This window comes from Branchiostoma floridae, chromosome 5 (genome assembly GCF_000003815.2).
Source record: "Branchiostoma floridae strain S238N-H82 chromosome 5, Bfl_VNyyK, whole genome shotgun sequence".
Taxonomy (NCBI): Eukaryota; Metazoa; Chordata; class Leptocardii; order Amphioxiformes; family Branchiostomatidae; genus Branchiostoma; species Branchiostoma floridae.
Genome location: NC_049983.1, coordinates 78,820 through 91,140, shown reverse-complemented (window position 1 = coordinate 91,140; position 12,321 = coordinate 78,820). Strand labels below are relative to the sequence as shown.

The 12,321-nt window shown below is 42.1% G+C and overlaps 2 protein-coding genes across 2 annotated transcripts in view; both read left to right on the top strand.

Annotated features, from left to right (window-relative positions):
- The window catches only part of LOC118416111 (protein bicaudal D homolog 2-like), a 12,236-nt gene extending 6,681 nt beyond the window's left edge, over positions 1–5,555 (top strand). Inside the window, exons 5-9 of the mRNA XM_035821183.1 lie at positions 1,911–2,045; positions 2,613–2,828; positions 3,494–3,577; positions 3,999–4,144; positions 4,567–5,555. Coding sequence (XP_035677076.1) covers positions 1,911–2,045; positions 2,613–2,828; positions 3,494–3,577; positions 3,999–4,144; positions 4,567–5,398 — 1,413 coding nt within the window. The 3' untranslated portion in view covers positions 5,399–5,555. The remainder of the gene's footprint in view (positions 1–1,910; positions 2,046–2,612; positions 2,829–3,493; positions 3,578–3,998; positions 4,145–4,566) is intronic.
- Positions 5,556–10,250: 4,695 nt separating this feature from the next.
- The window catches only part of LOC118415876 (RNA-splicing ligase RtcB homolog), an 18,221-nt gene continuing 16,150 nt past the window's right edge, over positions 10,251–12,321 (top strand). Inside the window, exons 1-3 of the mRNA XM_035820734.1 lie at positions 10,251–10,349; positions 10,895–10,973; positions 11,973–12,040. Of these exons, the coding sequence (XP_035676627.1) occupies positions 10,251–10,349; positions 10,895–10,973; positions 11,973–12,040 (246 nt within the window). The remainder of the gene's footprint in view (positions 10,350–10,894; positions 10,974–11,972; positions 12,041–12,321) is intronic.

The following is a 12,321-nucleotide window of genomic DNA, read 5'->3' as shown; positions in this document are numbered from 1 at the left end:
GACTCCCCTAGCGACTATTGACTCTATTTGTCGACAATTAGACCACCGAACCACGGAGCCTGGTAGAGGCTACCTAAAGCCCGGACTTGGAATTGGACCTAAAAATGTTTAGGTCTAAGTGAAAAAAAAACCTAAATGTCCGGAGCCAAGTCCGGACTTGCAAAAAGCAACCTGTCACTTACATTGAATTTCCCTTATTTTGTTCGAAACCATCTAAGACCTTCCATAGATAGTGCAATTTGCACTGGAAAAAGACAAACACATTTCGTGTTTACACTGGCTGTATATTGTTTTCATGTATTTTTCACATTGCATTTCAATTCATGCTAACATGCAATTTTATATGCACCATCCCCCCTCCCTCTCACTAAAAAAAATGCACATAATATGCAATGATGGGTTCAGGGACTTATAAGTCCAGACCTGAACCTAAACTGCTGGACCTGAATCCGGACCTGAACCTGAAATTGAGTTTAGGTACGCACCACTATATAATGCTAAAATTTCGGGGCACAATTATCAATCATGAAGCCTTTCATGAATGTCTACCAAAATTCAAATCATTGTGATCATTACTTTGCAGGCGACACCCTCTTGAAAATTAGGTAAGAAAAAAGGACAGTTGAGCGGTGACTTAGGGTGTGCGGGTCAACTTCAGTTTTGTTGAAAGTTGAAGATATCAATTTCATCTTTCTAGTTGCAATACGAGGGGAATCCTCACCAAGCATTTTGAGAATGTCTTCGTAAATATCAGAGCATGAGGAACACAATTGCAACCCACACAGCTCTGATCACAGTTTACCTTGTTGCTCTCACCACTTGAATATCCAGTGATTTCAAAATGATGTCGACTTGAAAATAATGGCCAAAATGATCCGAAATGTAGCGTGACTTCAAATTATAGAATTGTGCCCCCAAATTTGAGCAATTTATTTCTGGGTGAGGCCTACAACTTATTGATACATGTCTGAATAGTTTCATACCGATTCACAAACAATTGCCTCTACCTGAACTGATGTTTCGGTGACGGTCTGTATGTCACCTTCCTCAAGGCAATACTGCCTCAGAGTCCTCCCCAAAGGATGGAATAAGGGAGGCCCTCCACTATACTCCTAGCCAGCTCCACTATACTACTTTTGAAATTTAGTGGGTTTCTACCCTATTTGCTTGGTTAGTTTTGCTAGAATTAATGAAAATTCACAGATTTTTGTGTCAAGTGGCATCATCTTTCCAGTTGGCATTGTCTGCAAAAACTTGAATGGGCAATGATAAAAACAATAGTCATTTTGACACTTCACAACAACGGAATCACAACAATATATCATACTTGTAGTATTTGACACCCTCTGTCATTGCAAAATGAACCTATTTTCATGAAAGCGCATCACGTTGGTTCGAGTTATTTTTGCCAGCCCCTCCACTATACTAAAAGATTCTGGGGAGAACTCTGCTGCCTGCTTCTACACCTTATACTTTGGCTACAGCCCCGGTCGGACCCCGAAGACACACATTCGAATGCGACGGGGGCACACCTGATTAGCATACGGAGTCAATTCGTTATTGTATCCCGGGTTGATTTTAACTCCGAATCAAAATCAACCTGTGTTCCGGTGGTGCCAAAATATAACCCGGTTGCTACAAGGTGCCTCACGGGACCACGTTGGGGTCACGCCCGAATGTGACAAAAGGCCTTTCAACTACCTGTTTGGGCCCCTTTTTCCAATTATGACCGATGCATTAGCATTAGCAGTTTGAAGTAGAACCAGTCTGTATCGTCTTGAATAAGGTGACAGCTAACCACCGAGAAGTCGGCCCTGGTTCAAACAAATGGTTGTGTATAAATAACATTGTCATCCTGAACTACAAGTAATTATCTAGCCTCTTAGACATTTTCTTCTCTCTCCGAAAAGATGTCAGTCCTGAAGTCCTCCCAAGTGGAGCAGGGTGCCTTAAAGAATGAGAACAAGCGTCTTCTGGACGACATCGAGCTGTTGAACAGTCAGATGAAGGAGGAGAGCCGAGTCAAACAAGTCGCACAGAAACAGGTAAATCATACGGTATCTTACTGTTGATGTATGCTGTTCAAAATCTACTGTTTGCTGACCGCACCAGTGCCAAAAGTAAGGTATTGGATTTTGCTACACTTGTGAATGCTACAAACAGGTGCCAATGCTACTAAGATCAAAATTCTGAATCTTTACTTGTCTTACCCTTGCTGCCTTTGGACTATTAAACATGTGTCTCCCTCCCCTTTTTGCATATTCATTCATAAGTAGGATAAACCTGTTCTTCCACTAGATCTTTTTGCATATGAATTTACATCTAGGATGTAAAAACTCCCCAATAGGATTTTTTGCCAGTGTCACTGACGAAAACTTGGCAACAGATTTTGTTTGAAACGTCTGACCGTTTCCGAAATCATATCTAGTTTCTTGAGTAAGTGCTTTTTGAATGCATGTAACAACGCTGCCTCATCCATTTTGACTGCCGAAACCATTGCATGTCTTAGTAAATGGAGGTACAATAGACATAAGATATTCGCTAATACTGGGTATTCATATTCGTCAAAATATCCTCGGGCCTACCTAATGTCTTGTACTTTTCTTGTCTAGCTGGAAGAAGCTCTGTGCTCCTTAGACGACGAACGAGAACAGAAGATGGTCTTACAAGAGCAGGTCGACTCCCTGACGAGTAATCACAAGATCCCTACAACTCCGGAAGAGCCCACGATGTTCCAGTCACCGAGACAGTCCCCCGTCCAGGTCACAGACTTCCTCAGCGAGTTCCGGACGTCAGAGATAGACATGCTCAACGAGCAACTGGAAGAGGTAAATACATGTTTTTTTTACCTCCATGATGGAGGCATTGTTGTTATTAATTATGTGTGTTTATATTTCCAGACACAGTAGATAGTAGCGGTAATCCAGTTGTGCAATTTACTGGCTTCTACTGCAATTGTTATCAGCATAACTTTAGAACATCGATCTGGATAGATTGTGATGATATTTAGTATGTCGGTAGGTGTTGGAAAGATCGAAGGTCAGTGTTGATTTTGCGCCCCCTGGTGTGTGACCTTGGTAATGGAACTGACTTTTAATTTTGTATCCTTTGTCACACGTCAGGATATGCTAGCACCGAGGTCTTGATGTTTTGTTGCCAAATAGCTTTTGGTGTAAGAAAGAAGTGGTGTAGGTTTACCACATAATTAGCAGCCTGCCCTGGAACTGCAGTGGCGTTTTTTGTTAAACATTTTCGAAGAGAATAACTTATCAAAAGAACGACGGATATTTTACCAATTTTTACCAAAGAGTCATCATCATCATCCTCTTGTTAGTTTTACCGATTTTCTTGTCTCTTCCCCATAGAGTCAATAGCTCTAGAAAAGCCCTGAATTTTTACAAAAAGACAAGCTTCAAATCGTAAAAATATCGACCATTTTAAATTGTACATGAAGAAATCTTTTGTGACTGTCAACTTTGATTTTGTCATGTAGATCAAGAGGGAGAAAGAGACATTGCTGAGGACGCTTGAAGAGACAAAGGGGAAAATGTCCGAGACGGAAAATTACAACAAAAAGGTAAAGTTGGTTTCATGTTGCTCGGGAGCTGTTTGTATAGTTTTGGGGGACGGGATCTATGTACACAACACGGTGTATTCAGTATCACCCGAGGTGCCAGCCCGAAGTCCTTGTGTTTTATCTATGTGAAGTATGTTACAATACCCGAAAAAAAAAACACATTTTTCTACGCAAAATCATCCAGCAGTTGCCAAATCTTGTGTCTTTGAATAAGACATTTGAACCCAAATTGCAACCTACGAGTCTGGAATTTTCGCGTTCGAATCATTCTATGGAAGCCGTGTGATAACTGTAGAACCCCATGTGTTAACCCAACTTATCACCCGGTCTGGGACACCCGTATTGAACGTTATCGCGGCCCATGTAAACTTTTTCTTTTTATAACGTTGCCTATGATGTACTGTATTATATATAACTGCAGTTAGAAGCTGAGAAGCTGCGATATCAGGACAGTAACAACACCATACACAAGGAGCTGCAAACGATGACAGAGGAGCTGAAACACGTCTACAAAACCGCCCTGATGGTCAACGGCAAACGGCTGAGCAGGATAAAAGAGGCCGGGAGGTGCGTACCTTCTACCGCTTGATATATTGCTTGTCCGTAGTCTCCAAGCAGACGTTTCAACTGGATAAAAAAAAGAGAAGAATTGACCTGTTTTCTTTTACACAATCAGTAAAGTTGCTCACGTTTAGATGTCTATCACAGACATCTTCCTCCTTTCTGACTGGATTCTCGCCGATATATGCAGCCGATATAGGTGGCGCTTTTGCGGCAAAAACACAATCCCAAACGTAGCTAAGTTTGTATCCCCCCTCGTCCCGTTTCATTATTGCTCTGAAATCGAAGAAGGTATATGGGCGGTCACCGAAAAGTCACTTAAGTTTTAGTTTTGCCTAAGTTTTAGCAATGTTGGGATAAACTAGAGTAAATATAATAAAAATATAATAAATATAGTACAGCTTTCTAATTTGCTATCTCTTCCGCAGGACTCCTTCAACAAAGGAAAAGCAACCCGTTCGGAAAAGAAGTGGTAGCAAACTTGAAGCCAAGTCAAAACAACAACATCTGAGACCATCCGGTACAAAAGACTCTTCTAAGATAGAAAGAAACTCTCCTAACAAAGACTTGAAATCTTCATCCACAGACAATTTAGCATTTAGAGCACAAAAGCCAGATAATAAAGTCACGGACCCGATTACTTGCCACGTGCTACTCCACACGACTAAAGATCAGCTCAAACAAGTGAGGCGTACCGTAGATAGAACACTCGACATCACCAGCCAGTTGTCGTACGTCGATTCATCTATGGCTGCCGAACGCTTAGAACTCCAAGAGCAGGTCCAGAAACTCAAAACTCTGCTCAATTCCAAAAGGGAACAAGTCGCTTCATTGCGAACTGTGCTGAAAGTCAACAAAGCGGCTGCGGAAACTGAAATCACGACGCTTCAACAAACTTTTGACACGTCGAGAGTGAAAGATCAGGAAGAGCTGGGTTCCTTGTGGGAAGAGGTTCAAGAGCTTCGGGAGGAGGTTGCGAACTTCCACGCGTTGCGAACGGGTTGGGCGGGTAGATGCGACGATCTCGTGGCGCAGGTAGAAGAAATGCAGGACCACGTCGCTGCTTTAGAGACAGAAAAGAACGACATGCTGAAGAGACAGGAATCAGAGGAGAAGGAGAGGAAAGAACTGGAGGCCGCCCTGATGGCAGCGGTCCAACAGAAAGTGGAGTTGGAACAAAAACTAGAAGATTACCTCGACCAGTTCAATCGTTTGAAAAGATCTAATTCCAGACTCTCGTCAACAATCAATGTTGTATGATGTCTACTAATTCCCATATCCGAATGAAGTAATGTTGTCTGTCCATCTAGTAATGTATTTTATGATCAAAGTTGCCTATGAAGATTTATTTCCCATCGAATATCTTTCTCTGTTTTATTAAAGTGCAACGGTTTGTTTTATGTATGAGCATGGAATTAAATTTTTGGTTGAATATTATCATATGTACGGAATATTGCGTCATCCGTTCCTTTCTTTCATTGGACATTTGTGTGCGTGAGTGGTGTAAGAGATGAAAATAATGACCCCAACTTGTTTGGGGTATTGGATGGGGATGGATGGATGGATGGATGGATGGATGGATGAATGGGTGGATGGATGGATGGATGGATGGATGGATGGATGGATCGGAGGATGGATGGATGGATGGATGAATGAATGGGCGGATGGATGGATGGATGGATGGATGGATGGATGGATGGATGGATCGATGGATGGATGGATGGATGAATGGATCGATCGATGGATGGATGGGCGATTGAACGAATCCAATATCCCGCACTTTCCAGATGCAATTCTATATCTTAAGATTAGAATATTTAAAGACAAATTAATTTGTACAACTGGATAAGAGTTAGAGATAACTTGCGTCTAACAAGTATTCATAACTGGATAAGAGTTAGAGATAATATGCGTCATATATTACAATAAATGTTATAACAACAACGGTATAACCTACCAACATACATTATGAATTATTTAAAAAAGAAGATACCTAGGGCGACCCCTTAGTCAGATCAGTAACATCTGGAGGGTAAAACTATGTGGATTTGACTTTTGATACATACGATATTGCGCTCATGTCATAACCGGTACCTTAACGTGCATTGCACTGTTGCTGTTACAGTTATACATGACATTGCTATTGCATTTCAACGTAACTTATCGGATAGAAAACAGCCTAGACGGGGACTCCCAGTCAGGGGTGTTGCGTGCCAAGACTCTAACCCAACGTATTGTCGAGAAGGGTACAGGTTTGAGTTCTTTTAAAATCCACAATTAGCTTAACACTATATATTAAGTACATTACAGTCACTCTTTTTGTGGTCTGTATCAACAAAAGCTACATGTCCCACAGGAAAATAACATATACAGAATATACCTAAAATTCACAAATGATAAAAGATAAGTCTACATGAGGGCGACATACAATGGGGAAAATATTTGTTACCCTTACAATTTAATTAAACCATTCTGGAGGAGTTTTTCGACCCCCGAAAAGCTAGGATCAGCAGGTTTTCCTAGGATTTGTTTAATTTTGTTTTGTTTGAACCTTTGTTTATTCATGAAAGCTCAAATCGGCCTGCAGGCCGCTTTTCATCGAGGTCATGAGGGAAGAGGCAAGGGTATGTAACAGAGATACATAAGCCTATATACACAATTTTACATACACCGGTACGAAACAAACTTGTACATGGGTCATTTGGGTATAAACCGGAAAGAACTACATTTTTCTCAGCCTAATCATCAGTTTTCTCCGGTTGTATCGAAATTTCCGTACACTGACGACGTCAAACAATCCTCTGAGACCCCATGAAGTACCCATCTCTACAGCCTGAGATTTTGAAACCATCACTCAACAGCGCCTTCTAGTAGCGGTCTGATGCTGTGCAGTTTCTAATATTACCACGTGACACCAGCTAACCAATCACGTCGCGCGGTGAATCCTGCTAGCTGTCTCCACATTTCCACGTTAGATCGTCTGCTGTTTCTATATTCAGGTAGGTAAAACAGAGTTACCAGGTCCCGTCAGCGGCTTCTGTGATATTTGCTTGGTAGTTTAGGTCCTGTAGCGTCTGTGGGACCCAGATATTGACGTTATTTTTGTTTGTTTGCTGGTTGGCAAGCTTAGTAAGTTCCGGCAGCATACGCCCCCCTCCCCCTATCAACTTCTTCACTGAAGGGATGACTTCTTCTTCTTCTTCTTCTTCTTCCCGTTAATGCCCACAATCTTGGCGAAGATTATACTGGCATGTTTGGGGGTGGTGACGCTCGCACTTGCAGACGCAATACTCGCACTTGTAGACGCATTACTCGTTAGTCCATTAAACAGTCCATGGTCGATACCCTTGAATCCGTCCGTTGTCAAGGTAAGTTGTTATGAAGCAGAGGCCCGAGACACAAACGTGTCTACTGTGGCGGCCTCGACTGTCTCTGCTGGTAAACCATTCCAGTCCTTGATTGTTCTTGGCAAGAATGACCCATCTCTGTATAATGTTCTGGTGGAGATTTGCTTGAACTGGCAGTTGTGCTTGCGGCGTTGTCGTGTTGGGGGCGGTACTAGTTTACTGCTGATGACTGGGCACTGGACTATCCCGTGATGGATTTTGAATAATGTACCCAAACGTGCTGTTTTCCTGCGTTGTTTCAGTGACTGCCAACCTAAAGTACTCAACATACTGCTCACACTAGATGTATTGTGGAACTTGTTAAGTACAAATCTTGCTGCTCTTCTCTGAACGGCCTCTATCTTGTCGATGTGGCATGTGGCATTTATACTGCAAAACCATAGAATTTTGTGCCACTGTTATATGATTTTGTTGCATGATATGAGCGTAGGAAAAAGTTTAGATGTTCAGGGGACCAGTGACTACATCCCCTTTCTAGATTTCTTTTTTTAGATGATATTTTATTCATCATTTTGCAGAAAATATGAAACACCTTTCATAGTGGTGGTAACGTAACATTACAATTTTAGTATTTTGATTCCTTTTGGGATAACGTTAGTTGCAAGACTACTGAAAACCTGTTGATACCGAATATGCATAAAATTTGAGGTCTTCTTTATATAGTCTCTATTTGAACAGTTGAATCTTTTTCTAAATTTCTTGTTACATGTGTTCTACGAAGTGTTAATGTTATGATTGACAACACTGCAAATTTTGAGATTGCTAAATGCTACTAAGATGATGTAGTGAAGGAAGACTAGAAGAATGCTTTCTACTTATATTGTCCTTGGTACTAGTAGGGGACAGGGCTCTAGCCAGCTCGACATTTTTTTCTGTCAGCCAGTTCCCATTGTCGCGAAAACACTATTCCAGGAGTTAGAGAGACTGAACTGAGACCTTGAAAAACGGGTTTTAATGAGATTATCGTATGCGAAAGGGCACCGACACACATTGTCAACAATCATAACAATAGCAAAACAAACAGTGTGTGGCTTTTACGGCCGTGGACGGCGTCCCCAAGCAGCCTGTAGCTTCCACCAAGGAGCTTTTATCAGATTTTTGTCCGTCAAAGTTGACGGATTGGTTTTAAAATTTTTCCGTCACACGCCGCAAATTTCCGTCAATTGACGGAAAAACGGACGCTGGCTAGAGCCCTGGTAGGGGACATAGTAATTGGGGGGTCTCAGATGTCAAACCTGAGTATATTAAAAGAACCCAACACGCGTACTAAGAAAAGTACAGGTGACCCCGTATGCTTGGCCAAATAAGCGCCTTCACCATTCTACACATGTACAGCGAAAACAGTTCTTGTTTCGACCAGTGTCTCTGTATCCGTATCTATATAGCAGGTATAACCGGTATCAGGACAGTTCGGCACATGGACACTTCGGCCCGGACACTTCGGCCCCAAGCCCAGGACACTTCGGCCCCAAGTCCAGGACACTTCGGCCCCAAGTCCAGGACACTTCGGCCCCAAGTCCAGGACACTTCGGCCCTGCTAGTTCCTGTGTGCGTGGGCATGCTATGCAATGTACAAATTAATCTCTTAGCTCGCAGTTGTAAGGACATTGATTTCGATATTTACGATGAACAGTTAATGCCAGTCGGGTGTTTTGAGCAGTAGATTCATTTTTAAGCTGTACATGTAAGTTACCTATGTTGTACATTAAAAAAAATATCCGTAACAGGTCGCGTTGTGGAGTACTTTATAGGACTGTTTAAGACGGCTAACTATACATCGCAGTAGGTAAGACTTCAAGTAAGCTAGGGTCATCCAGAAAACCGGAGCAAAAAGGGATCTTCATGCCCCGAAAACGCAAAAAAATTGTTATCACTAATGACGATTTCATCGAGTAAACAGGAGAACACTATATAATATACTGTACAAGTAAAATCATACGTCCTAGAATTATACGTTATTTAGTCAACTAAGGCTACGTGTTAGATAACTATTGTGGAGTAGACTCGGGGCCGAAGTTTCCTCGGCTTGGGGCCGAAGTGTCCTTGGAATGGGGCCGAAGTGTCCTCGGCTTTGGGCCGAAGTGTCCTCGGCTTGGGGCCGAAATGTCCTGATTGCCAGGGGGCCGAAGTGTCCATGTGCCGAAGTGTCCGACATTCGGTATAACCACCATTTGGCATAACACACCAACTTCAGTCTGTATCTGTATCTGTATCTATATAGCCGGTATAACCGCCCTCTGGCGTAACACACCAGCTTTGCAGGCACGTGGCACAGCAGCAGCTGGTTATGTTACACTGAACGACCCGTCACATCTAGGAATATAAATGTAAAACTGGTACTCAACAAATAATGCTTGTGCTAAACTAAAGCTTTCACCAGGCATCCGTCATGGTTTCTTCAGCTCTAAAGGGTCACACCTAATTTTTTCACAAATACTAGTAAATACTACTAAAAAAAAAGTAGTATTCCTTAATTAAGGCTTAAAACTATCCAACTGTCTTGATTAGCATGATAATAGCTTTTTTGTGTCAGGGGCCTTTACCTTTGACATATCACCCAATCCTTCTTCCTGCACATGCGTACTCCGACACTGAACGTGTTTACTAGTATTCTTGAGAAATGATACAGGTTCATGTATTCTCTCATAATCATGTTGCTTGAAGACCACTGATTGTACCTGAAATGTAACCCTTATTCCTGTAGGATGCCTGAGAACAGGAGCTACAATGATGAGCTGAATTTCCTGGACAAGATAGATGCAAACACCTGGAGGATCAAGAAGGGATTTGTTCCCAACATGAAGGTATTATATCAGTCATGTTGCATGGGTTTTGTATGTGACATGTGTACTAGTAGGGATGCATGTTTAATTTGTGGCTATGGGATGGTCAGAGCATCAACGCCCCCTGTAGCTTGAGATCAGTATGACAGCTTGTGACCCTCAACTTCTGCTATGGCTATCATTGGTGCCCAAGCGTTTGCAGGAATATTGGGAAAAATTCGGGAAAATCCATTGTGACATGCTGAAATGAAACAGAAGAGTAGCTCACAGCTTATTAACTTTGTCTTAGTGATGGTACACTCCCATTTAATGCTTAAATTTAAAGAAAGAAACATCATGGGTAGGTTAAACACTCAGAAACTTGCCTTTTCCCAACGTAGTGGTTGGTCAGTTGATGTGTGTCACATATATAGTTACATTGTGTGTATCCCATAAGGTTCGTATGTTTTTTTTATAGCGATTTGTGCGTTTTTCATAAAGGTGGAACATAACCTCATAAAACTTTGCTGACTCAACCCGTACTAAATGAGTAGTAAATCATATGCCATGCGATTCCTCTCCTCCAGGTGGATGGGTTCTTCTATGTAAATGACTTGCTGGAGAAGCTGATGTTTGATGAGCTCAGGCAGCACAGCAGGGCGGCTGGTGAGTTCAGATCATGACATACAGTCAAACCTGCCCAAGACGACCACCTGGGGGACCGGAAAAAAGCGGTCGATTTGGACAGGTGGTCGCTGAGAAGAGTATCGACTCAAAACATGCCCGATGCAAAGTATAAATGGTTGCCGTTGTGTTTAATGGCAAATAGCAAGCACACTGCATGCACGCAAAGAAGCGAGGTCTTTAATGTCAAATACAACACGCACACTGTAAACTGTAAATTTAACCTCAAAATCCGACGCAAACTGGCCGATTTCGGTACAAAATCGCGCTAATTATCATCAAAAATCGATGAAAACCTCAATTTTGTGGTCGTTACGTGTCCCAATTTGGGCCGGTCGCGGTCGCGTTGGCCAGGTGGTCGTTGAGAAAAGGTCGCTTAATGCTTACGTCAATGGGAAAATAAATCGGGACCGAGAAAAAGCGGTCGAAATGCCCAAGTGGTCGCTGGGAAGAGGTGGTCGCTCGGGCAGGTTTGACTGTATAAGAAATATATTTTATCTATGTGTCATTATATGCTAGTGGAATGGCCAAGTGGGCAGTGTGTTTGCCTTGCATTCAGTACATTGTGAGTTTGATCCCTGGCCAAATCATACTTAAGACTTTAAAAACAGTACATGCTGCTTTCTCTGCTTAGCACTCAGCATATAGTATGGGAGTTGATCACACACACCACTACCGGTGGACTAGCCCCCTGCTGTAGTGTCATTGCACAAAGTTGTGTGGCCCAAGGGCTATAGAGACAGAGATGGACACCACCCTATACACTATTTGGTGCGGGAAGGACTTTAATTAACTAACTAAATTACCATAAAGCATGACGAATAACCTTATGATACATGCTTATAAACTTTAAAAATTTACACTGGTAACACAGACATTCAGATGTGTTTGTACACATACACTAGAGATACATGTAATACTACATGTAGGTTTAATGTATATTTAGCTGAAATGCCAAGTTGTGTTTCTGTTGTTCCCCAGGTTTTGGTGGGTTCTTGCCAGCCATGAAGCAGATAGCCAATGTGGCAGCTCTGCCAGGGATTGTGCAGGTACAGTTATAATAACTTATATGTCTTTATAATCTTCTACTGGTCATGACAGAGAAGACAGATGTTACAGTATGTACATTCCCTGAGCTCTTTTCGTAAGTAAAACGGCTGAGATTCAAACTCCCAATCTCTTGGTCCACAGGCAGGGTTGCTAACTTACCACTGGACTGCACCTTATTTATGCATGTAATCGTACCACTAACTTATAGAGAATTGCTAAACTTTCTTTCCAACACTAAGACTTACCCCTATATTTTCGGTCGATCTCCGTCGACCTTGTT